Genomic DNA, 26157 nt, shown 5'->3' with positions numbered 1-26157 from the left:
AATTCCAAAGAAGTTTATTTTATTTTATAGGACAACATAAGTAAAGATACTATTTACTAACCATTATACATATGTATACAAAGCACCAATATCAAAAATACATACATTTGTATGTAAAAAATACAGTAATAATTCCCTGCAATTCCATTCCGTATTTAATACTGCTTTAATTCGTAATCTATATATAGTATTTTTTTCTCTTTTAAAAGGCACGGTTCTTGATGCAAGGACTGGTTCAAGTCTTAATTTACTTTATGGTATGAAGTTAACAAAATACGCAAAACGATAAAACGTCGAAGGAGACACATAAAAGTAAAGCTAAGAACAGTGATGTATTTTCGATACAATGACTATATACAGGTTAATACACCATGTATTAATTTACAGCAGTCATGCTGAAAAACATTAAATCCCATTATAAAACATAAAATATACTATATGTTTACTTATAAAGTAATATGGATTTTTTTCACGTTTTCGTCCTTGACCTTGTAGACGAATAAAACATGAGACAAAACATATGTACACAGACCTTTCACTTTCGAGTCGGTCTTCTTAAGCTTGTATGTCTCTTTGTTTTTTACTTAATGCAATAATTTTATTTATCAAATATTCGCGTATAAATATACTATACGAAGTAAAAGCGCTTGTCATTTATTTTTTCAATATTTAATCATCACAAGGACTTTGAATGTTTTTTTTCTGATATATAAATATATAGAGAGAGAGAGAGAGAGAGAGAGAGAGAGAGAGAGAGAGAGAGAGAGAGAGAGAGAGAGAGAGAGAGAGAGAGAGAGAGAGAGAGAGAGAGAGAGAGAGAGAGAGAGAGAGAGAGAGAGAGAGAGAGAGAGAGAGAGAGAGAGAGAGAGAGAGAGAGAGAGAGAGAGAGAGAGAGAGAGAGAGAGAGAGAGAGAGAGAGAGAGAGAGAGAGAGAGAGAGAGAGAGAGAGAGAGAGAGAGAGAGAGAGAGAGAGAGAGAGAGAGAGAGAGAGAGAGAGAGAGAGAGAGAGAGAGAGAGAGAGAGAGAGAGAGAGAGAGAGAGAGAGAGAGAGAGAGAGAGAGAGAGAGAGAGAGAGAGAGAGAGAGAGAGAGAGAGAGAGAGAGAGAGAGAGAGAGAGAGAGAGAGAGAGAGAGAGAGAGAGAGAGAGAGAGAGGTACAAGTAAAAATACTTAACCTGTTTGCGGCATTATGTATTTTGAATAATTTAAAATACAGAAATATAACGTAACACTATCAGTTTATCAACTTCATTGTAAGAAAATGGCAGTGTAAAATGAATAATAAATACACTTACAAATCGGAGGAGTGTCCTTCAAATAGTCGTGTCACGAATATCACCTCATACATAACATGTAAATGCTACTTGATAGAATATTCGTGACGTCTTTTGTTAAAATTAAAATTATTTGTTGGTCATTAAAAATCAATGTAAAGTTAAATGAGTTACATATAATTGCCCATAACATTGTAAAGTAATAAAACACTTTAGCAATTATATTGTTAAAATATATATAAAAAAAAAAATGGTATTAAGTCTCTATGATAACACAAACAATAGAATATAACTTCTAACATCGAAGGTTCATACGGTTTTATATGGTCGGATATAGACTGAACCATTGATATTTGCCGGGATGCATTCACCTAATTATAATTTGTTCCGAAAAGTTCATCGAGCTTAGGATCAGTTGGCAGGTTGGTTTAACTTGTTGAGACGATACAATGAATTGCCCGACCAATGGGGTATATTCATATCAGGGTATTATACAAATGCAATAGCAGACTTCAACAGCTTGCGTGTTTATTGTAAGAAATTTCTCATCCGACCTGTGATGAAATATAAATATAAACTTACTAAATTAACTAATCTGCAGAACAATAAAGTCACACATATATTTGATGATATAAAAAAAACCCAGATGATAAAACTGTACAAAACATTATCCATCCATGAAAACATAAAAACCTGACAGATATGTATGTATACGGATTTCTATTATGTTTGAAACATAATGGAGATTACATAATGGATTTCAATTTCTTTTGTTAAATATATATATACGTATACGTCATCTTAATAAGCATACCTGATATTCTGCACCAACTCGTGCACGATCAACATATATGTTAAAGTTAGTACAATGCCCTAGAATCCAGCTGTAGAACCGGAGAAAAACGGAAAATAAATTACATCGCATGTATCTTATTTACGCTAGATGTATTCAGAAATGTTCGCGTTGGCAATATCATTGAAATCTATAAAAAGTATATATATCTTTAATATATGTGATCCATAAATAAATATTCTCGCGTGGATTTTCTAGCGCAAATATACGTGAATATCCACGCAAAATACGCGAATATTTCCACACCGCGAAATTCCCCCCTTTACAGTATTTTAATGATTTCTTTGTTCCGTTTATCTTACATGTACATTGTTTCCCATACACGACATCACACTAATACTTACTTCACCATAAATCCTATAGAAGGAAAACTTTCAAAAATGGTGTTAAGTACCATTTGAGACCTTCTGCTCTTTCGGGGATTTGTTCGATTATCGTTGACTGTATTGCAGTAAGCTAAAAAACGCCTTGCAAACTATATTTTCGAGAATTAATTACAACATGTTTCTTCAGTCATATGTATCTGACCTGTAAACAACTCGTCACCAGAACGTGTTACGGTGAACACAACTGTGTTCTTTCATTACATGTCACTGCAAGGAACTTTAGTGAATCAGACTAGTATTTGGTATACAGGTCACCAGAATGTATTGTCCTTTTCTGTTGTTATACTCCTTAACGTATGGTATTGTTAAGTAAATAAATAATAAATCGGGCCAATATTTGGTATACAGGTCATCGAGATATATTATCCTACGTGCTGTTATCTTACTTAATCCATGAAACTGCAAAGTAGAAAATTAATAAACCAGGCCAATGCTTGGTTTACAGGGCACCTAGATATATTGTCCTACGTGCTGTTACATTCCTTAACGCATGGAACAGCTAAGTAGAAATTAATGAATCACGCCAACATTCGGAACCTTTTGGTACTCGACCACTCTGCTCTACAGGCTGGTGTGTTCTGGTTCAAATTTTCGGAACCCTTTGGTACTCGACCACTCTGCTCTACAGGCTGGTATGTTCTGGTTCCAGCACGAAATACTCGTGGGTTCTCGGTTCCAAGTACTCTGGTGATGACGGGGAATCTTGATTTCCGGTCTGCCCTTGGTACATAGGGTCATTCATTGATGAGTATTTACCACTTGGGAAGTGACTCAGCTTTTTCCCACTGGAGGAATTGTATCCAACAGAAGTTGATACGGGACTGGATTCTGAGTTGGATGCTCCTGGAGACTTGTTGTTTCTAACTGATGGGATGGGGTTTTTCGACTGTCTTTGTGCCGCTTTTATATCACTATCGCTGATGTAGCAGTATTCTGCTTCCTCGTTCTTATCTAAGGCTCTTGCGCCATTACTTGCAGCGTCCAACTCGTCATACACGTTTCCTTGTGGCGCTTTATCCCTGGCATTGGAAAGACCGGAGTAGGGCTCCCCTTTGCCTCCAGATGCCGTCGGCTGAAATGGAAATATGATTAGGAATGGTTCTAAGGTCCATTTACTTACTGTACTTGTGAATTTGTCTGATAGTATACCTTGTTCGTGTTATTCAGTGCATTTATTTCATCCATCGAATAACGAAACTATTAATAACACCATAATTGATTATTAAACACGAAATATGTCAATAGAATAATTCATGTTGTTTTCCATTTATTGAAATTACAATGATCAATTATTAAAAAAACCCAAAAAACCCCAGAATAAAGATATATTTTATATTTACAAACCTGTTCCACATCAATACAACCACGGTTTCTATAGGCCATGGTGACGTTTGGTTTGGTTTCTGGTTGGCCTCTGTTCCTGTAATATATATTATTTTAATGGTTTCATTTTTACTCGAGTTTTCATTTATGCCAGTTTAAACGATCTATTACTGTTAATGATATCTTTATATGGATGAAAAATAATGCGATCAGTTATCAATCGTATGGGTTATCATTTATCACTCTTATGGGTTAACATATATCAATTCTATGGGTTATCAAATATCAGTCTTATGGGTAATCATATATCAATTTTATGAGTTATCAAAAATCAATTTGATGGGGTATCATATATCAATCTTATGGGATATCATATATTAATCTTATGGAGTATCATATATCCATCTTACGGGTTTCATATATCAATCCTTTGGGATATCCTTTATAAATTTAATGGGTTATCATATATTAATCTTATTGTGTATCATATATCAATCCTATGGGTTATCATATATCAATATTATGTGTTATCAAATATCAATATTATGGGTTATCATATATCAATATTATGGGTTATCATATATCAATCATATGGGTTATCATATATCAATATTATGTGTTATCAAATATCAATATTATGGGTTATCATATATCAATATTATGGGTTATCATATATCTATATTATGGGTTATCATATATTAATCTTATAGGTTATCATATATTAATCTTATGGGTTATCATATATTAATCTTATGGGTTATCATACATTAATCTTATTGGGTATCATATATCAATCATATGGGTTATCATATATCAATTTTATGGGTTATCATATATCAATCTTATGGGTTATCATATATCTATATTATGGGTTATCATATATTAATCTTATGGGTTATCATATATTAATCTTATGGGTTATCATACATTAATCTTATTGGGTATCATATATCAATCATATGGGTTATCATATATCAATCTTATGTGTTATCAAATATCAATATTATGGGTTATCATATATCAATCTTATGGGTTATCATATATCTATATTATGGGTTATTATATATTAATCTTATGGGTTATCATATATTAATCTTATGGGTTATCATACATTAATCTTATTGGGTATCATATATCAATCATATGGGTTATCATATATCAATCTTATGTGTTATCAAATATCAATATTATGGGTTATCATATATCAATCTTATGGGTTATCATATATCAACCTTATGGGTCATCATATATCAATATTATGGGTTATCATGTATCAATTTTATGGGTTATCATATATCAATACTATGGGTTATCATATATCAATATTATGGGTTATCATATATCAATCTTATGGGTTATCATATATTAACCTTATGGGTTATCATATATCAATATAATGGGTTATCATATATCAATTTTATGGGTTATCATATATTAATCTTATTGGGTATCATATATCAATCTAATGGATTATCATATATCAATCTTATGGGTAATCATATATCAATCTTATGGGTTATCATATATAAATCTTATAGGTTATCATATATCCATCTTATGGATATCTTATATCAATCTTATGGGTTATCATATATCAATCTTATGGGCTATCATATATCAATCTTATGGGTTATCATATATTAATCTTATGGGTTATCATATATCAATATTATGGGTTATCATATATCAATTTTATGGGTTATCATATATCAATATTATGGGTTATCATATATCCATCTTATGGGTTATCATATATCAATCTTATGGGGTATCATATATCAATCTAATGGGTTATCATATATCAATATTATGGGGTATCATATATCAATCTAATGGGTTATCATATATCAATCTTATGGGTTATCATATATAAGTCTTATGGGTTATCATATATCCTAGTTATGGGTATCATATATCAATCATATGGGTTATCATATATCAATCTTATGTGTTATCAAATATAAATCTTATGGGTTATCATATATCCTAGTTATGGGTATCATATATCAATCATATGGGTTATCATAGATCCTTTATAAGGAAGATCATAATAATACTCTTGCTATATGATGATCATGACACAGTATATATTCTATTGATGATTTTATATTATGAACTTATATTTATAAACAGGATAAAACCTGAGAAGAAAAGGTTCAACATCTTATAAACACCTTCGTTTAGACCAGGCACAGAAGACAACGACGATGGCGACGACAACAGCGATGATTCCTCCCACCGACCCGCCGATCGCGGCGGAGTTAGACGACTGACCAGCCGGCTTAGGCGTGGTCGGGGCTTGTGTAGGAGCTTGTGTAGACGTAGTCGGTGGTAGTCCTGTAAACATTAAGTAAGGTTGATCAGGAATTACACAATATGCTTACAGAAATTTATTAAATACCTTCGATATAAGATTTGTATAAGTAAATCATTACAAAAATACAGTTTACATCGAAATAAAAGAATCCACAAAACGATGTTAAAAAGCTTATCATAATACTAAAATGATCACATCTGGGATATTAACAATGGAAAATGTATTTGGACATTATTTCAACATCATCGGTTATATTGAAGAATCAAAGTTTTTGCCTTCGGCGTATAGGAAGGTCCCATCCCATATATAGTCATGGCTGTTGGAGGCCTCACAGATGACAGTAAAGGACGAAGTTGCCATGAAGTGGAGAATGCTCGTTGTGGAACCTGTTAATTGTGTGTTCTCTATTCGGGAAGGTTTTTTATTGGCCGGAACGTCTATAATGACAAAGGAGACACCTGGGCTATAGTCAGATACCGAAACCTGGGCTATAGTCAGATACCGGAACCTGGGCTATAGTCAGATACCGGAATGAAGGTCACCTGGTGATACAAACTGAGAATGGTCATATACAATGTATCTTTATCATTAATATAAACAATTACGTGTCATATATCGTAATTATTAATATAAACAAGCAAGTGTAGTATGGATCAAATGTCAGCAGTGCTCATAACCAAGTACGTGTCCTATATTATAAGTTTTGATATGAACAATTGCGTGTTATTAATCGGAATTATTAACGTTACCATTTATGGACATATAACATAATATTAGAAATATGTAAATATTCTTAATATAGTTTTTAATTTTTCAAAGTTGTTGAACAGTTGATTGCACATATCAGTTTATGTCAATCCCACATTCTGTATTCTAGCTCATTTCCTTTTTGTGCTTTGCCATTTTTAAAATGATGACATTAGTAATAGAGTTTTATTTTACAGTTTATAACATAAATTATTATTTACTCGATTAAACATATTTTTATAAAACTGGTGTTAATTATTCTTTAATTCTGAAAATTGCAAATGTTGTAGAAATTAATGCAAATATTAGTTTTTATGACATTATTTAATCATATACGGCGTCACAGGGAATAAAGCAGATCCCAACAGACAACTCCATACGTAACAGCACCAATGAGGTAAGGAACATGGGCCATATGATTGGCTGAGTACAGTTTGTAAATACCTGCGACTGGAGTCGTGTCAATGTACCACGTGATAGTAGGTTCGGGTACACCGGAAGCACTGCAGTTGAAGCTAACCTGTTCCCCAACATTTGCTTTGATTGGATTAGGTTTTCTGATCCAAGAGGGGCTCTCTGTGTAAAGATACAGGTATTAGTAACTCTAGCGGACAAAGATTACATCACGTCAGTGGTTTTCTCTTCATTGTCAGTCTTTCAACCTTTGAACCATTTCATATTTTGCTTTATGAAATATTGTCTCCACATAAATTTCTCCACGCGAAATCAATGTTTTCACTGTTATTTACAAAGGGAGACAATCGCCAATTAAAACAACAATCTTTATAATATTATTCATTATGGTCAATTATCGTGAATACGTTGTTTAATCATACATCGGTGCAAAAAGTGATTTGTAAATGTAACGTGCTCTGCGATAATGATTACAACGTTTAATTAAATATGTATCATACCACTTTATGCATTAGGCGTGTATGAAACTTACTTTCGACAGTAAGTTGAAAATTGACGCCGCCAGTAAAAGTTGTTCCAGGAACGCTACACTGATACCACCTAGCGTCAGTAAACCGGACATTCCTCAACATCAGGGTTCTGCCGTAATCTGTCACCTGATTCAATCTCATCGGGGCTCCCGTGTCGTCGTACCATTCGACTTGAGGTAGCGGTCTGGTGTAGCGACAAAATATATCAACTCGATTGAATTTGTTATTTGAAACATATCCATTTAAATTAAGTTGAAATAGAAGAAGAAATACCAGAGCGTCAACACATATAAATCTTAAGAATCGAAGTTGATACGAAAAATTAACACTAGGAACAGCGGGAATACACAAACAAACAAACAAACAAATAAGATAGACGTAACACTCACTGCAATAACAGACAAAAACCAAGTGATTCGAAAGAGCCAATGAAACATCATCATTAACTAATCAATGTGAGAAATGATTTTGTATGTATCAAGAAATTTAGTCCATTTTACATGTAAATTATAACATTATTGATTAATTTCTTTTATCTAATCATTGAAGTTAATGTATTTGTTGCCCTTTAAAAAGACATGCACACGCCTATAAACATGCATAACGTTCTCACCTGCCTCCAACGATACATCTGATCATGACGTCACTTCCGTGTAACGCTACCGGGAACTCGTCCGAGTTCCATATCAGTTCGGGATCAGTGGTTTGACTTCCAACTGAAGTAAATGTATTTATAGGTACCTTTTATGAATAATAAATGTTTAAAGCGCAATGAGCTCAATATATCATATTTAATTCAGAAGTATTTAATAAAATTGAACGAAGAAATGTGACGGGGAAATAAAACCGTGTATATATCAAAACCCTTCCGTTTAGGTTAATCTTAAATATATTCTGATTTTTTTTTTCCAATGTGAAATATCGATTTTACTTGTAGAGGGTTACCAGGAAACTTTTTTTTTTAAATATGATAGTGTGCAAAAAAAAAGTAAAACTTCATTTTACAATAGCTTAACTCATTCGTGATATTTTGTGGCGTCATTTTTTACTATAGTAAGTTGTAGAATTGATATAAAACTACTTACGTATTGGCTACCGAAATATAGGATCTATCTCAACATACGTCAATAACTGTGTATTTTACCTGTGGTCTGTAAGTTGAAGATCGGGCCATAGGTTGTTTTTTGGAGCAATGAATTGTAGATGACACATCTGTACCTTCCAGTATCTGAGTTCTCAATGAAGAGGGCGTGAAGGTTACCTAAACCGAAATAAAGAATTCAACAGTCTTCATTACGTCAAAATGGTAACCTTTGATAAAACTAGATCTTGTTATTATATATCAAATAATGATAAACTGAATTTCATCTTCCCTTTAATATCTTCATTTTTTTAAGCCAAACTACAAAACCTTTTAGAAAAGGAAGGTTTAAGATAGTTGTGCTTCATGCAGTTTTCCCGTTAGCCCGTGTCTATTGCCTATACTCTTTTATTTGGAAGCACGCGTATGTAAAGCCTTTTGTAACTGTGAAATCAGCTATAAAAGTGCCATTCAAATACCATGGTATCTATTTTACATCACACCAATAGATGTCAGAATGCACAAACTAGCTCTTAGCTGAACCAGCCTCATAATACCGGGATTTGGTGGGTATACAATACAAAATAAATTTGCAGAACTTCAATTTGTATTGTTCCATTTAGAAACATTTTTTTCGTACTGACACTTTTGACATATATTTTCACTTCTTCTGAGCTAAACAAGATTGTAGTTCCACTAGTGAATTCTTAATAAAGGAAAGGGTAATATTTTGTATGAAATGTTTACTTTTTAGCATACTTCATGGACTTACATGAAACTGCCTAACGTCCCTTTTCCAGTGATTATTGTAGGTGTTAACAAATAATGAATATCCTTAATTGAAATGTGTGTAAACTAATAACTTAATACATTAATAAAGTATAGTTTATAAAAATGTTTATTAAAATGAGTATATCTGTGACAACTTACCAGAGTCTTTAATAAAACCTATAACCTGTAACTGAGTGAGTTCGGGTTATCTCTGTCGAGGGTTAAGATTCGAGGCGTAAGCCGAGGTTAGGATGTTACAGAATCCTAGCCCGAGACTAAGATAACTCGACTGGCTCAGTTATAGGTAATTGATTTTTTTTTGCACCTTTTCGTTCGAAAAAAACCCTATTAAACTTTGCTAAAGACTATAAGTATCCCGTCTGGGGCCATACAAAATTAGCCTCTTTATTACTAAAGCTACAGTTGAATGATCCCGCGTAAAATCTAGTCCGTCCTTACAAAAAAGACTAGGTATTTCTCAATGTAGAATATTTTCTATCTACAACATCAAATATCCAACAACATTAGAATAATACAAATAACGATAAACAGAATATTTATAATGCATATTGTCGATTTCAAGCCGTTAACGCGTGGATGAATACACTGCAGTGTCAAAATTCCGCGAAATATCACGTAAAGGTACCAGACAGATAGGACGAGATAGAAAAATCTAGCATGGGGTATTATGTGGACTATCTCTGTCGGAGATGCGAGAAACAATGATAACAATAAACGAGAGATACAGGTTTAAAAACTAATTAATAAAGTTATCATTCACAGATATGAGACGCTACGAATAATACTCTATAAATATTTGACTTGATGCAATAGATAAGCAATATAATACTGTTATCAAATGAAATGTTAACAAATGTAATCAAAATATCAAAGTTACCGTTGATATCTGATGTAATTCGTTCGTCATATTGAATTCGGTTCTGCGGTGTTACACTACTGGTGGTAGTAATCTTCACCCAGTATACTTCCGGTTCCGGTACGCTGTAAGGGATTTCACATGGTAGTGTAAAAGGACTGCCCTGTTCAGCTGTCTCATCGTAAACGATATTCTGTTTAGAATGATCATCTAACACTGCCTGTGTTAGCTGAATTGGGTACGTCATGGTGTGGCCGAGGTCATTGCTGACGTAGCAAATATATTCTCCCTCGTCGGTCTGGGCGGGGTTATTTATTGCATGATTTAAATCAAAAACGCCGCCACCGTTTTCGAATTTTTCAAACTTTACAGGGACTCCATTCCTTTCCCATGATAATCTGCAAAATTCAAAAAACAATCACGCGTTCAAATTGAACGAATAGTACAGGATACTGATGGATTATGTAAAAGATTATTCCAGAGGCTGGGAAAAAAATGAATTGTATGCATTTCTTCAATTAGCCTTTTATCAAGTCCAACATAAAAAACAATCGTGACAAATGTCGACAACTGACAACACTTGCAACACCGACTTCATTGTCTCATTTTGATACACACTATATTAGTGTATATCTTGTCATTTTTCACCCTTTGCTATATAAGCATTACATGTATATTTGACAATGATAGTGCTTTAACCATATCATTCAGTGACACTTGTGTGCTATATTGAATTATATTCAATATTGAATTATACTTTAGGATTACTAAATTTTAAGTTACATTGACTGTGATGATACCATGTACTGCATTTTTATACTGTTATCTTAAATTGTTGTCATGCTTGTATATATATATATATATATATATATATATATTGATGCAGGGCCATATGTAACCCTGGTTAAATAAATATATAATCATTATCATTAAACACAAGGTTTCGAGCGATGGAGATGGTGATGATGATCATTAAGATCTCACATGGACAATCTTTGGAAAACAGCTTTGTGCGATAAGGACGTCATGTATTTTGATTTATCTCGTAATTACACCGTTTGGTTCTTTGCCACTATCTGAGTTCCCACATTGAGGACTTAGCATTACTTGATAAATTTATTCTCTGTTCAACTTCGTCGACCACACAATAAAGACGTTTGATCATTTATGCTACCTTGTTGATTATACTGTCTCTAACTTGAGATTTTATCAAGGTCGATTCTCATTTCTTATTCATAGACTATATAACGATAGCATTTTTGTATTAGAAAAAATGTAAATAATTTGTTTGGTTTAATATCGGTTACTGTTATGCGGTCCGACAACATGGCATGAAGTGGAAACATCAGCTGCAAGTCAAATATAACAGACGCTTGTGTACTTGGGGTCCAAAGACAAGATAAGTAAAACTGTTTTGAACAAATTTAGATATTTTGAATGTAAACAGCCAAGCGCAAATTTCTAGGTATAAAATGTATGTTTGATATGTTCAACAAATGTCAAAGTTGTTGCAAAACTGAAAAGTAGGTCAAGGTCAGTGAACACCAAAACAAATATGTGCCATTATTACAGTAACTTGACCAAGTTAAGATATACCCCAAATTCCTTTGTAAGGCATTTCAACACAGTGACGCCAAAGATGATTCATGATTGACCAAACACGCGCAGACACCACAATGATATAACCCATGGCTAGATACCAGACGTCAACAACACATGTTAGGAGGCACGGTAGTCCAGCGGTAGGACGCCGGGCTCGTGACCGAAGGATTGCGGGTTCGAGTCACGGCACGGCACTGTGTTGTATCATTGAGCAAGATACTTTACTCCGCTTGTTCCAGTCTACTCAGCTGTAAATGAGTACGTGGTTGGGCAGTGCTAGAATTGTTGAATGCTACCTGTGAGCGCCGACATGGCAGCACCGGTTGTATGCTGCCCAGGGAGTCGAGAAAGATGTCGGCTGGTTGCAAAGGCCCTATAACCACGGATACTTATTTGTGAACCGCTTTGAGACGACCTACGAACTAGGTTATGATAAATTATTATGTTTATTATGACTTACCTAATAGGGGTAGACCCGTCCGCGCCACACGTTAACATTATACTAGAGTTAGAGACAGCCGAGTAGTACAATGACTGTTGAGGCTGGAGCAGTATCTTTGGGGGACCGTTCCGTGCTGTTAAAAGATAATAGCATTTAATCTATTCAGTAATCGATTTGTATCGAATAGTTCTGACGTTCAGATTTGCTACATTTAAATATCAAATAATAAAGTAAATTATTCAATGATTCATTTTTCTACGATTTAGATTTGTTGCTATTTATCATTAATATAAAGGTAAATTATTGAATGATACGAAAATGTAACTGAAACATTTTTTAAGACTGACTATTCAATTGATGCTTTAGTTTACGTGAGCAAGTTGGACGGCATAACGCTGGAAATATAAGGTGGTTTTTTTTACTGTGAATGCTTAAAATATACTTCCAATTGACGAGTACGTTGACTATTTCTGTGATAAGCATTATCATTTAACAGTTTTGGTTTTTAAATCATTTTGTATACGTAGATCAACATGAGAAGATGACACTGCAATTGAAAACAAACCCAAAATCTTCAGCAGAAACCCTCAGTATCCATCTGGATCGATGGTAAAACGGTAATGATCTACCTCAAGTAAAGCCTGTATGGCTTTTTTTTTGTACATGGCTAGTATTCTACAAAGTGCATGTTATGGCGATCTATTTGTAAAAACCGTTTGCCGAATTTTGTTTATGTTTGATGTGGGCAATACATACCGACTCTGAGATTGAATATATAGAAAGTGTAAACTAAATATGAAAGAGTATGAAAAATATGATAGATAGTAATTTCGGTTTGAAATACACTTACCATGACCAATATCAAAGATGGCCCACATAACAATCATTCTACAGACAGTTTGCAACATTGTCATTATTCTGAAATAAAAAAAGGGCAGTTTATGTGTAAAAACATTAATAAGGAAAATCGAATCTTAACCAAGAAATATTTTATAAGCATGGAATCACTTGTACAGAGGCAGATATCGGGGAATGATTACATATAACATAAATGTTTGCTCTCATAAAGGCAGGGGGTTATAGCTTATAGGAACAAATGATATTGATGGGTTTCCAAGTGAAGTTATAGAGGATATCTAAGGTTTTCTAGGAATGGATGGAGGCTATTCAAGGGATTCTATGTGAACGAATAAATGTAAATGTTTTCCAGTGAAGGAATAGAGGAAACTAAAGGGTTTCCCAGTGAAGGAATAGAGGATTTATAAGCGGTTTCCCAGTAAAGAAATGGAGAATAGTTAAGGGGTTTCCCAGTGAAGGAATAGATGATAATCAAGAATTTCCCAGTGAAGGAATTGGGGGATATTTAAGGGTTTCCCAGTGAAAGAATAAATGATATTTAAGAGTTTCCCATTGAAGGAATAGAGGATTTTTAAGGGTTCCTAGTAAAGGAATAGAGGATGTTTAAGGGTTTCCCACTGAGTACTATTTTTAGTTCATGAGTACGACAGAAAACGATATGTTTCACAAGTACAAAGCAAGAGTGAAACATATTTGAATATTTATAGATTATCACACTGTATTTTCAGGGTTTGTCGTGAGAACAATTTTCTCATCGCGAGCACGTGGATAAAATCAAGAGGCTACCGCAGGTGGACTCGAGATTTTATCTACGTGCGAGCGATGAGAAAATTGTTCGAACGACACATACTGAAAATACTGTATGGTAAACTATTTATCATCTTTAAATCAATACCTTATACATTTCTCCATTTAAAAAGCTCAACTAAACACCATGTTTTCAAAATCACTTCTATGTGCAATGGTCAACGATCGCCTGTGACAAACGTAAACAAATAGAAGTTTTGCGAGGAGGAATACAATGAACCTTAAAACTACGGAGATGTTTTTTAAACAATCCTTTCGTCATTGGCTTTTCCATATACACATTTACACCTGAAATGGTGTTGTTATTCTAACAATCTTTTTCCATAACTTTGTATTGATATGTTTATGACTGACTATTTTCTTACGCGGATCACTTTTGTGTGGACACTATTTCCGGTTTCGGACGTCATCTGGCGCGAGCAGACATTCCTTTTTGAGAAAATACGTTCCCAATTGCTGGGAAATGGGAAAACCCGTTCTCAAGTCGTTCTCAACTTCTTCTCATACTGACAACCAATGATGATTAATTCATCATGCTACCGGTAGGTAGTACAAAGTAGTATATAGATGATAATCTATCAAACGTGGGAAATATATGTAGTATTGAACGTGAAAAATACATATTCTATATATTACATTCATATAGTTCCTACAAAGTAATAATACCCGTGCTTCATGTTAAACTTGCTTTTTTCAGTTGCCATTCCTATTTACCATGGGTGCCAACCAAAAGTTGATAAATAATTATATTTAAAATTTACTTATTTAGTTCAAATTAGCGCACGTATCGTACATGTAAATGTATGTTATCAATTTATCAAAATACGGTCATCAGAGAGAGTTCTTGGTCTCCATGCAATGTTACAATTATTACGTCATAATATTGTTTACGTCAACAATCGGGTAATGACTGATGGATGCAGAGTTATACGGTGGAAATGCCATACCATGATACACATAATATAAACACATGCATTTACAAATGCACATATGTTAAAAGTTGTCTGTAAATATTATTTTAATAGGTATACTGAGGTTACATATGTCAATACTAGCCCGTTAGTACACACATAAGTGAACATAATGTTTGAATATACACAACAATGATGGTGAGTGAGGAGAAACATGATGTGAGTAGTTTGTCAGCACATATTGATATAATTCATTGAATACAGGTATGTAGTAGCTACTTAGGATACATCCCCCATCTATCCTAATACATTTGAAAACGATTGCAGGAATGATACGACAAACGCATTTAAAAGTACATTATATAGTTTTCCTGGGGGCATATCAAGTTTTAACTTCTTTTAGTTCGTTTAACTTCTATTATCACCAAGCCAGATCAGTTAAAAGTGGGATACGGTCTTTTGGGCAGACTTAGAATAAATCAAATGTTCGAGTGTGTTTTGGTGCAGACATGTTTAATACCCTGTGGTAATACGGGCTACGAAACATATCTCACATTTGTGCTAACATTGTTGTACATGTATAATTAAAATCACTGAAGGATCACCTTACTAATACCAAAAACTGTAACTAACTGTTAGAATATTTTTTCTGGCAAGACTTAGGATTTGATAAATCATTTCTGAAAAGAAAATCATGCATTTCAGGGTTTTCATAAGGAATAATACAGATGAAAAGGGTGTTCTGGGAGGGTAAAAGATCAGTAGGGCTAGACCAGAGTTCTAGTACTGTGACATCGGGTTGTTCTACTATCCTAATTGAGTTACCTGGTCAACGGAAGACCCTTGGTCACACTGTGTTATAACTTCCTTCCAGACGATATTTAAAGGAAGGTTACTTTTTACTTAACAGTACATTCTTAAGAGGCTCTTTGGACATTTGAAATCTGCCTTAACATTTCCTATGGGTTGTATCTAGATTGATTAGAAACTCTGTGTTATATTAACATTTGCATAAGGTATCACCGTTGAGATGTACAGATGGAGATTGAAATTAGAAATCAATCCCGTCTGTAGACAATGTGACACCAAATCATTACACGAGAGTAATAAATTGCGTCAAAAAGTTATTTCATATTACTGTGAAACATGTAAAAAAGATATAGTAGGGTACTTAGATACCGTTGGCTCATCGTATGCACACGAGTGTGACTTGTGTTTGGGAGAAAAACATATCAGGCGGAACGAGTTGTAACGCATGACCTTTATTTCACCGTCCCATACTTTCACTTCACAAACTTGTTTTCAGACATGTTTTCAGACTTTTCGAACCATTCGTTTCGGTCATGATGAGATACTATCAAGTTTTTACAGTCATTCAGAATTTGTTTACCATTAGTGAGTCATCGCTTAGTTTACCCTCCTCCGAGCATGCTATGTAGAATCTGATGTAGACATGTTACCTTAACCAAGCTATGTTAATAATTAAAAAAAACAACAAATCATTAACCTGCATCCCCCGAAACCATGTGTACCTTACACATTACAAGGATATACAAACTGTAAAACTTTAAATGTATTAGAAGGTATATTGTTTTAACCGTGTTCTTTAAATGAAAGTGCTACTTACAAATACTTTTCTCTTATTAATAATTTTGATAAATCCTGCATTGAATTATCAAAGACATTTTGTCAATACATGTTCATCAGATAATATTAATTAATCAGACCTGCTTATTTATTAGATAATCATCAGAACTCAGATAGACATGACTGCATCATGTTTGATTTTGTGTAATCTGTATAAAGCATAAATAACTTGTTAATACTATTATAAGATTTGAATTTGTCGTTAACCATAAGATTATTGTTGTTGTAATGAGATTATGTGCTTGTTAGGTAGAGTTGATGTCATTCAAAATCATCAAGGATGGTACCAACAAACACAGGTGATGTTTGGTAGCTACGGTAGACAATGTTTCGGTAATGACTGTGTTGGGGACGAATACCAATATTTATACCAATTTACTAATGTATCTGTTGTAGCTTTAAGACAACTCTATATACCAAATTATTATTATGTCAACCCAACTCATATCAAAATGAAGGAATGTTCTCAATGTGTAACACTGTACTTTTAACAATAGTAAGAAGATTTATACAAAAGGTAATGAAGCTTCTTAATATCTAAAATAACTTTATCTACAAGAATTATTGAAATAGGTTGTAATATTAAATATTGTATTATATGTCGTATTATGTTTATACTATGTTCATCAATGTATACCCTGTTATATTTGACCTCTTGTTATGTACATATACATTGTACGTGTAGTCTGACCTTAAAATTGAAAAAGAATCTAAAATAACTCTTCCACCTATTAACAGTGTCTAACTCAAACAAGACGTAGAACTGGCATGGATGTTTAAACACACCGCTAATGTTACCATACAGATCGTATCACGCGTAATGTGACCTTTTGTTCAGAATTAAATAGAGAATATATGGATTGCCACTGAAGATAGGTGTGTCACTTAGATGTGTCACGTCTTTTGTTATTAAAAGGGTCGGATATGAGTAATAATATACAGAATAAAATCATCCCAACACAACAATGAATCACTTTGTTAATATAACGTATATTAATGTTACTATAATAAACTAATTCAATATTTAGGCAACAGTAGAAACACGGATATATTCATAGGAAACAAAACATCTACATAATAGAGTTACAGAAATAATAAATTAAATACATATCAACCAAACTTACTTCTCCCACAACCACTATAGGTTTCCTCACTCCCAACGCAATGAATAAACCAACTAGGAGTTGGTAAACAGTTTAAGTTGCTAAATAGTGAGTAACACCCTGAGCGTGATTTCATTGGTAAAGCTTTTAATTGTTACGTCACGAAACAATGCCTTACGACGTCAGCTTCCATTGTCACATCATAGTACATAACAATTGATTCCCAGATCGGAAACACGAATAACGTATTCAGGGAAACAGATGATTTTCTATACATAATTTCTTAATCTTTTGGGAGAAAAAAAGTCCCAAATGCTCGTTAGTTAATTTTCAATTTGTAAAAGACACTCGTTAAACCTCGTGTTTTTATACTCTTTGTAGCAGTCACGTGAAAAATTTCCAGTGATAATGTAGAATATAATATCTTTTGTATATTAAAAAGGTATTTCAAATATGTATAAATACTATCCAGTTATATTGATAAACGATATGAATACCTCTGTTCTAGTGTTAATTACTTTACTGCTCCAGACACTAGCGGTATAAACCTTACTCCATGGTAACACGTTTTGCCATCGTTGATTGTCCATAGTTTCCGATAACCACTCTTCCACATATATAGCTTTGAGTTGCTTTAAAACTTTAAATATGTAATAATTTAAGGTCAATAACTCTTTTTGTGAGTCATATTGCTTCATGCTGCATTAGACAGGTGAATAATAACCATTGAGACACATCAAAATCCGAACTACAAACCCTCCGATCGGGAGAGGGATTCACAAGGACACATCATTTACGTATATCACAACACGTCTATCAGATTCATATTCGTTAAACAAACATCGACCAACAGCAATGATCCACATTATATGACAAATAAACAAATAAAACATCTTACCTTAAAGGTGTGTGGTCTATGCTAATATTATTTCCGAAACCTGTCCTCGCGACCGGGTACATCCGTCCCATATAGGTCAGCTAACACATGTGTTTACATTCAGAAACCACACCTGTGTTCACGCCTACCTTCTGTTGATTCCATTATTAGCCCCATACAGAATCATATATATACAGTTCGTACAAACCCTAACGTCACGAATGAGAAAATTACAGGTAAAAACACCCGTGAACAGTTAAATGGCTTGGGGCACTTAGCTCTAACACAGAGCAAAACCTTTGTGAGCGAAATAGTGCAAAGCAACTGGAGCGTGAAAACTCAGTATGAACAAGTTTACAGGTAAAAAAAAACAATAACAAAAGCTGACGTCACGGTTCATGGAGTACTGTCAGGTAATACTTACTTTTCTGTATTATTTTAGTTATATGACAAGATATAAAAGCAGGTGATTGGAGCCAAGTTTTCTTTGAAATAACAGCATTGTCGTTTAAATTGATTTAAAAAAATGGATTAACTTAAAATACTAGTATGGAAAACCTGTATTTATTACCATAGACATTGGTATGCGATTTCCATAAAAAATATTAATAGTTTTTTTTATATTGTAAATATATTGTACAATATTACAATTTAATAAGGACGCTTAAACATACTATGATATGTCCTATTTAAACATTGTTAAATATTTCGTAAGAGTGGTGTTTTGTTGAAGGGACATAACTCTAACATAGTAACAACGTATTGTTGTTCGACATTGAACAGTCCTAAAGATACCTGTACTTTTGAATTGATTCATAGGGTATATTTGAAGCAAGAGTTTTAAGTGTGTATTCAATACAGTCACATTGCTATTTATGCTTAATTTCTCAAACATTTTGGTCAAAATTTCTTTTGTATTTTTACACTTTTAAAACGTTTTGACCGAGACTCGAAATGAAAGGCTAAGTTTGTTTTGGACACAAACAGGAATTGAAGTATTATGTTGCGAGCTTTTGAAAACGTCTGTTTCCTTTGTCAAGCAAATAGTGCAAATGACCGGTGTCTCGACTTTATACCGCTGAAAACAACTCACTAAGCCAGTATGCCGAATCAGTAAAGCCAGCTGTCACAAATCATAAAGACATTTCGCCCGATTGCACTCTAATACTGCAGGCAGTCAGGGGGACGGGTAACACGTTACCCATTCTTCCTCTTATTGGATGGTAAAATGGGGTCATAAACATGATTCAGTTGGTGGCCCCCTTCTTCTTTCTTCATCGAATCCCCCTTCCTCCTTAACCAGATGGATCCATTATTTTTCCTGACTTTCCAGTTGTCCTTCCTTTCAAGCACTTTCGAGTTGTTCCAGTCTATGACGTGGTTGTATGTGTTAGCATGGTATGTAATGGCTGATTTATTGTATTGTTTCTCCGATGCCATCCTTGTATTTCTAGTGTAGACTTGCTGTTTCATGGCTTCAACGTCTTTCTTATGTTCTTTTAGACTGGTCACAAATTTGCATTGTTTGTTTTACGATGTTTTCTCAACGATTAACAAAGACAAAACCAAAACTTTATATCTATTCTACAAGAAACTTACTTGAGGCTGCACTGCTAACATACGATTAAACTTCATCATATAGGTTCATATAAACGACCACAATAAAGATTTCGAATTGATTTACTATTAAGAAGATGCATATATTCCATGTAAACATAACACTTATTTATATACTTAAAATACATGTACATGAATAAATACAAAGACAAACTCATAAACCTCAATACCATTAAGTTTAATCGTCTAATACAGAACATCATTTCTAGTCGTTTTTCCTACGTCTTTGTCAATGATGAGGTATGGGTTGGAAGAATAATTCATGATCACGTGGATAATGATTTGTAGCACAAGGAATCAAGTTATATATCCGAATGACGAAAATGTAATTGTATCAGAACACACGGTATAAAGATAAAACAATAATTTCAAGCACTTGTTTTATTGAACTGGTAATTAATTCTAACTTTGCTCTGTGATTTCCTATTATTGCTTCTCATATGTCATTGCCAATCAAGGCGAGAACATAAGACCATCCTATTGAACACTCTCTTCACTAGAACTCTTTACATCACATAAAATTGTACTCCTCAGTTCATGTTAATGCTAGAAACTCTATTCCGATCAACAGTTAGAACTTTGGTCACTCAAAGAACCTTTCCCATGTTAGTGTTATTGTTCTAAAAGCATGTCACTGAAAATAGCACGACTAGATGATAGAATATTCCATCTACAAGCTTGTGTGTTCTGGTTCCAGTACCAAATATTCATGAGGTTCTCCGTTAACTGGAGAGGTCGAGATGTGTTGATTTCCGGTCTGACCACTGTAAGTTTGATCACCTAGTGACATGTTATTTCTAACTGATGGGATTGGATTCCCCGACTGTCTTTGTGCCGCTTTTATATCACTGTCACTGATATAGCAGTACTCTGCTTCCTCGTTTGTAGTTGGGGTTCCGTTCCCATTACTGACACCACCCAACTCGTCATAAACATTTCTTTGTGCTGCATTCTCGCTGGCGTTGGAGAGAACAGAATAAGGTTCCCTCTTGTCTTCTGATGCCCGGGGCTTGTTGGGAAAGTAAAAAGGTGTGATTATTTACACTGTTTAGGTAGAATTGTTTCTGGTAAATAAGTATTTTTTCTACAATACTTTATTGATTATATCAGTTCGATAATATCATTACATGCGAATACATCAAAGCATCTATGAAGCGAATAATAATGAATGCAAAGCAATGCGACCAAACAACTTTAGGATCAAATGGACAATATTTTAGTTGCTAAATCATCTTTGGATTTTATGCTACTGAACAATATCTAAAGATCAAATTTCTTGAAGCTACTAACCTGTTTTACATCATTGTTACTATGATTTTTGAAGACCATGCTGGCATTTGGTTTGGTGTCTGATTGGCCTCGGTTCCTGTAATACAATGTTAATGTGGATTTACTTTAAAAACCAAGTGTTTTTTTCTCTCTCCTTTTTTTTTTTTTACATCTATCTAACTTAAGTTTATTACATACGCAATGTACATGTTTGAGTTTTGGTACAGTTTTAGCATGAATCTACTACTTGCGTATTGCACCTTTCATAAAAATGTTAATTCAAACTTGAGATTGAATTTTCTTTGAAAGGGAGACAATCATACGATCAAATTAAGTTTTAATGGGATACAATCCTAAAAATTGTATAAGCTGGTGATAGACAGCTTCTAAATTTGTACAAATAAGTAATATTACATTTTAATAGTCTTACACGCTGACATTGTATTGTCATATAAGTAATAACAAAGCAAAATCTTGAAGAGAAAAACAGTTCCGTACCACAGCGTTAACAGACACAAAACGTTGGGAAAATAATTAACACTGCCCTCTACTGGCATTCTGTAGTTGATTTTGTCTTTCCAAACATACTTAGATTCTCACCCATATCATAATACATTTTATTGTAATACAAGGACACATTATGATTATGACTTCGAAGATATTGAATAATAATGCATACCGAGTTTACTAGAAGCATAATCTAACTACTTAGTTAGCATACCTCATGATTAATAATATCATATAAGCTTCAATACCAGGCAGTAAAGAATCAATCCTATAGATACAAAACAATTAACTACATATGAAATCAAGTTTATAATATATGAAACCAGCCAATGTATAACCTACCTTCGTCTGGACCAGACACAGTAGACTACGACGATGACTATGATGATTAGCGCGATACACCCTCCCACAGACCCTCCTATCACTGCGGAGTTTGACGAGTTTGAATCCGGCTCGTTTTGAGAAGCTTGTGTAGGTTTAGGTGGAGGCGGCGATTGTTTTGCTGTAACTGGTAAGCGAGGCAGTCCATGAATGATGCAGTCAATTTGCACGATATTTGTTTAAAAACCTTTTTTTTTGTGATAGGCAAATGCATAAAATATGGCTTGAAATTATTTAATTTGATGTTTCCATGGCTTCATTGTCTTTAGAATTAATCTATATTAGTTCTTAGTCAAATCGATTATTTTTTTAAAATATTTGACCTTTATTTATATTTCAAATATTTAAACAAAGCGTAGCTGAATCGAGTCATTTCGGTACATATGTAACAACTTTTGTATATGCGCTTACAGCGTAGCCGAAATCAACATCGATTTCGTGGACAACTCGTACACATTTGACACATTTGTGTACATACGCCTCATTGGTCATTTGTCTGATGAAGGTGACAGTGTACATATCGTACTAGCCATCAAATCGTCACATAGAAAATTTAATTGGTTGTGTAAAAAGAACTTATCATAATTGACCACAAGTGATTGATTATATCAAAAGATATTATTGCAGTTTTGAAATCAATAATATACGGATTAAAATAGCGGGAAGGTAAAGTGTAAAGCAACAACAATGTCAACGTATTGTGACAAGATCTGAACCCTACTAAAAGAGTTTTACACTTATAAAAGCATTTATAAGAACGAAGAAATTTGACTTGAATAAAACCAAATGAAAAGGATTTAACTCTCAAACATAGTAAAACCAAGTGATCTGAAAAGGTTTTCTGTTACACATGTGACAATCGTAAACGTAATCTCCGTGAAATCAAGGAAATCCAGATCTCTATGACATCATAGGTATCATAAGGACAATGTTTCATGTACATAAATGGAAACAAATACACAATTACAACTGATCCTATAAAGCCTGCCTATTTAAGGAATGCAGGTTGAGCAAATAAATGAACGTTTAAGTTATTGAGATATTACCTTGATTGATATCAAATATCGCCCACATTACGATCAGGTTACAGGCCGTGTGTAGCATTGTCATGGTGCTGAAATGGAATAATGGAGATGCAGTTTAAGTACACGAATGGTATTCATTACGTACAACGTACGAAGTGCCTTTAAAAGATGTCCATTAATGCTAATACTGTAGATGTACAAAGAAACGTAAAACCAAAATATGACCATGAGTATTCTTCATGCTAACATCTATGGAACAGAATCCGGTTAACCACAGATTATTTTAAGGAAATACACTTGATACTGAAATGACAGGAGATCAAGATTTGATGATGTTCTTATTGTTATATAAATTAATATCACATAGACTGAAATTGTGAAATTGACATCAGCTTATGAAATTAAAACATCTGTTCACCTCAACAATTATATATCGGTATGATGTTGTATATTGCATATTGATTTCACTTTGCTTCGAGTTTTCCCCCTTTCTGTTCTGAAACCAATCAATGTCCACAGATTGAAGCTTTGAATTACTGTTCTAGTTTGTTTATAGTTTAATATTATTGAAATGTTTGTCCTGTTGTTTGAAGAACTGTTGGTTAAGTTGATGTAGACTCATTAGAGCCGTATGTTACCAGCAAGGTGGATAGAAGACAATATTCTATAAATTTCATGAAACGGTTATATAATCTTACCTTAGATTCACCAACTTTCCTTCACCACTGGTTATTCCGTCTCATATTTGTCAGTTTACACATGTATTTACACAACCACCTGTACACGCCTACCAGGGTCATATAAAGTATAAAGAAAAAGACAGAAATAGATTGTATGTATACCCAATGGTCACGACACGATAGGTTCCAGCACCCTGGGTCGTTCGGAACAGCGTGAACTCATTATTGGAGAAATAATGCATGTTTAATGAAGCGTATATGACTCTAAATAGCCAAGCTCACAGGTAAACAATCACAATGCTGAACGTTTAGTACAGGTACGAACTATTGTCAAAGCTAATCCATATTCAAGTCACGAAACTAGACACCTGCACAGTTTAACACGGTCAATATAGATATACACATCTATGAAATACCATTTTAGCGTGCATAATTAACAGATTTGTTATATTCATGTACTACTTTTGAGAAGTCTATCAATGAATACAAGCAAAATATAAAACCTGTCTGAAGTGCAATTTTAAAAAGTTATAACATATTTCCAGCAATGCACATGTTTGATATCTTTTTAAACTCCAAATATATTGTTCGCAGGTTAATCAAGCATTTATAGTTTTGAAAGTAAGGGACACAACTCTTAGATAACTGCAAGGTAATACATCGTAATCTCTTTCAGTTTAAAAAATTAGATGTTTCCGTACACACGTTGGTTTTTTTTTTTTTTTTTTTTNCTTTTTTTTTTTTTTTTTTTTTTTTTTTTGCATTTTACAACAATTTGAATTTAAATAACCCCCTTTGTGTTGTCAATATTCAAAAATATGTTTCGTTCATATTTCAACATTTTCGCTTAGCACACTTAGCTTGGTGTCATCATGAATCTATCATAGTTTCATAACAAAATAAAACCAGGCGAAATACACCCGTCGTGTTGGTAATTTGCAGGAGATGCTCAATTATATAAGGGCAGGACTGTGAAGATGAAAAGACTATGTGTCAGGTACATACAAATATATTCCAATGGTTAGCGTTCTATGATTGCATGATAACGGTACCTCTATAGCTAACTATTAAAGGGTTTGTCGTCCATAATGTTTCCAAAGCCGTTATGCATTCAGTCCAAACTAAAACCAAATAATAATTTTGTACCAGTTAAAAAACCCAACTCTGTTGACCGAGACGAGTAGTGTCTATTGTTCTTTCAGGTCAACATTACTTTGTCTGATACATTAACATTTTTTGATAAATAGTTATAATTCCAGTAATAAAGATTTCATAATGAGTGATTGTTGGCTACCTTGTTAGGTACCCGCCGAAGGTGGGTGTTTTTTCCATCCACCGTAAAAGCCCGTCCCTTAGATGACCAAAACTGTTAATTGAACGTAAAGCACAGACAAATCAAACTATTTAAACCTAATTAGAACAACGACACTTATATAGTAATTTATATGCAAATTATATCTTAATTTTGATTTGCAAAGTTAACACATGCGAAATATTTCTTCAACTTTTTAACACAGTGAAGAAAAAAACGTATACAACCTATATTTCAAAATATATTTTTATATAAATTGCCTTTGGCTTTGAAGAAACAATATTTTCTAAAGTTAATCACATTCATATAAAACATTGATCATATCACATGGTTTTAATAACCGGTACCCATCTCACATACTTACATATTTTCTAACATAGATCAAACAATGACACAATATTCAGAGTACAAACAGATTTAATAACAAACAGGACAAATGCATTGAACAAAATAATACTCATTAAGTACTGTTTGAAGTATCGAGTATGTGACATATGCTTCCACTTCACAATTATAATAATATAACTGTTACAGAGAAAACAACGAG

At 33.6% G+C, this 26157-nt stretch overlaps 3 protein-coding genes across 3 annotated transcripts; all 3 read right to left on the bottom strand.

The window, feature by feature from the left end:
- Positions 1 to 1114: 1114 nt before the first annotated feature.
- Positions 1115 to 6182, bottom strand: LOC110454361. The gene is made up of 3 exons (XM_021503832.1): positions 6010 to 6182; positions 3857 to 3932; positions 1115 to 3584 (listed from the first exon to the last, which is right to left on the bottom strand). The coding sequence occupies exons 1-3, from the start codon at positions 6180 to 6182 to the stop codon at positions 3135 to 3137; spliced, it is 699 nt and encodes a 232-aa protein (XP_021359507.1). The 3' UTR covers positions 1115 to 3134.
- Positions 6183 to 6371: 189 nt separating this feature from the next.
- Positions 6372 to 19052, bottom strand: LOC110454290 (neural cell adhesion molecule L1-like). The gene is made up of 9 exons (XM_021503732.1): positions 18841 to 19052; positions 13467 to 13534; positions 12635 to 12749; positions 10594 to 10970; positions 8988 to 9104; positions 8457 to 8559; positions 7846 to 8027; positions 7344 to 7475; positions 6372 to 6589 (listed from the first exon to the last, which is right to left on the bottom strand). Exons 1-9 carry the CDS (start codon positions 18909 to 18911, stop codon positions 6402 to 6404), a joined length of 1353 nt encoding a protein of 450 aa, XP_021359407.1. The 5' UTR covers positions 18912 to 19052; the 3' UTR covers positions 6372 to 6401.
- A 1477-nt stretch (positions 19053 to 20529) lies between these two features.
- LOC110454285 lies at positions 20530 to 24495 on the bottom strand. The gene is made up of 5 exons (XM_021503718.1): positions 24317 to 24495; positions 23640 to 23707; positions 22555 to 22720; positions 21727 to 21802; positions 20530 to 21445 (listed from the first exon to the last, which is right to left on the bottom strand). The coding sequence occupies exons 2-5, from the start codon at positions 23701 to 23703 to the stop codon at positions 21107 to 21109; spliced, it is 645 nt and encodes a 214-aa protein (XP_021359393.1). The 5' UTR covers positions 23704 to 23707; positions 24317 to 24495; the 3' UTR covers positions 20530 to 21106.
- Between the last annotated feature and the right edge of the window lie 1662 nt (positions 24496 to 26157).

Source organism: Mizuhopecten yessoensis, unplaced genomic scaffold, assembly GCF_002113885.1.
Source record: "Mizuhopecten yessoensis strain PY_sf001 unplaced genomic scaffold, ASM211388v2 scaffold917, whole genome shotgun sequence".
In the NCBI taxonomy this organism is placed as follows: Eukaryota; Metazoa; Mollusca; class Bivalvia; order Pectinida; family Pectinidae; genus Mizuhopecten; species Mizuhopecten yessoensis.
This window is presented reverse-complemented; position numbering and strand designations above follow the sequence as displayed.

Coding starts and splice junctions, on each gene's coding strand:
- LOC110454290 (XM_021503732.1), bottom strand. CDS start 18,911: ATGGGACGGATGTACCCGGTCGCGAGGACAGGTTTCGGAAATAATATT. Junction 13,535..18,840: donor ATAGACCACACACCTTTAAG/GTAAGATGTTTT, acceptor TTTTTATTTCAG/AATAATGACAATGTTGCAAA. Junction 12,750..13,466: donor CATCTTTGATATTGGTCATG/GTAAGTGTATTT, acceptor ATCTTTTAACAG/CACGGAACGGTCCCCCAAAG.
- LOC110454285 (XM_021503718.1), bottom strand. CDS start 23,703: ATGACAATGCTACACACGGCCTGTAACCTGATCGTAATGTGGGCGATA. Junction 21,803..22,554: donor TGTGTCTGGTCCAGACGAAG/GTAGGTTATACA, acceptor ATTGTATTACAG/GAACCGAGGCCAATCAGACA. Junction 21,446..21,726: donor GTAACAATGATGTAAAACAG/GTTAGTAGCTTC, acceptor TTTCCCAACAAG/CCCCGGGCATCAGAAGACAA.
- LOC110454361 (XM_021503832.1), bottom strand. CDS start 6,182: ATGTTTACAGGACTACCACCGACTACGTCTACACAAGCTCCTACACAA. Junction 3,933..6,009: donor TGTGCCTGGTCTAAACGAAG/GTGTTTATAAGA, acceptor TATATATTACAG/GAACAGAGGCCAACCAGAAA. Junction 3,585..3,856: donor GTTGTATTGATGTGGAACAG/GTTTGTAAATAT, acceptor TTTCCATTTCAG/CCGACGGCATCTGGAGGCAA.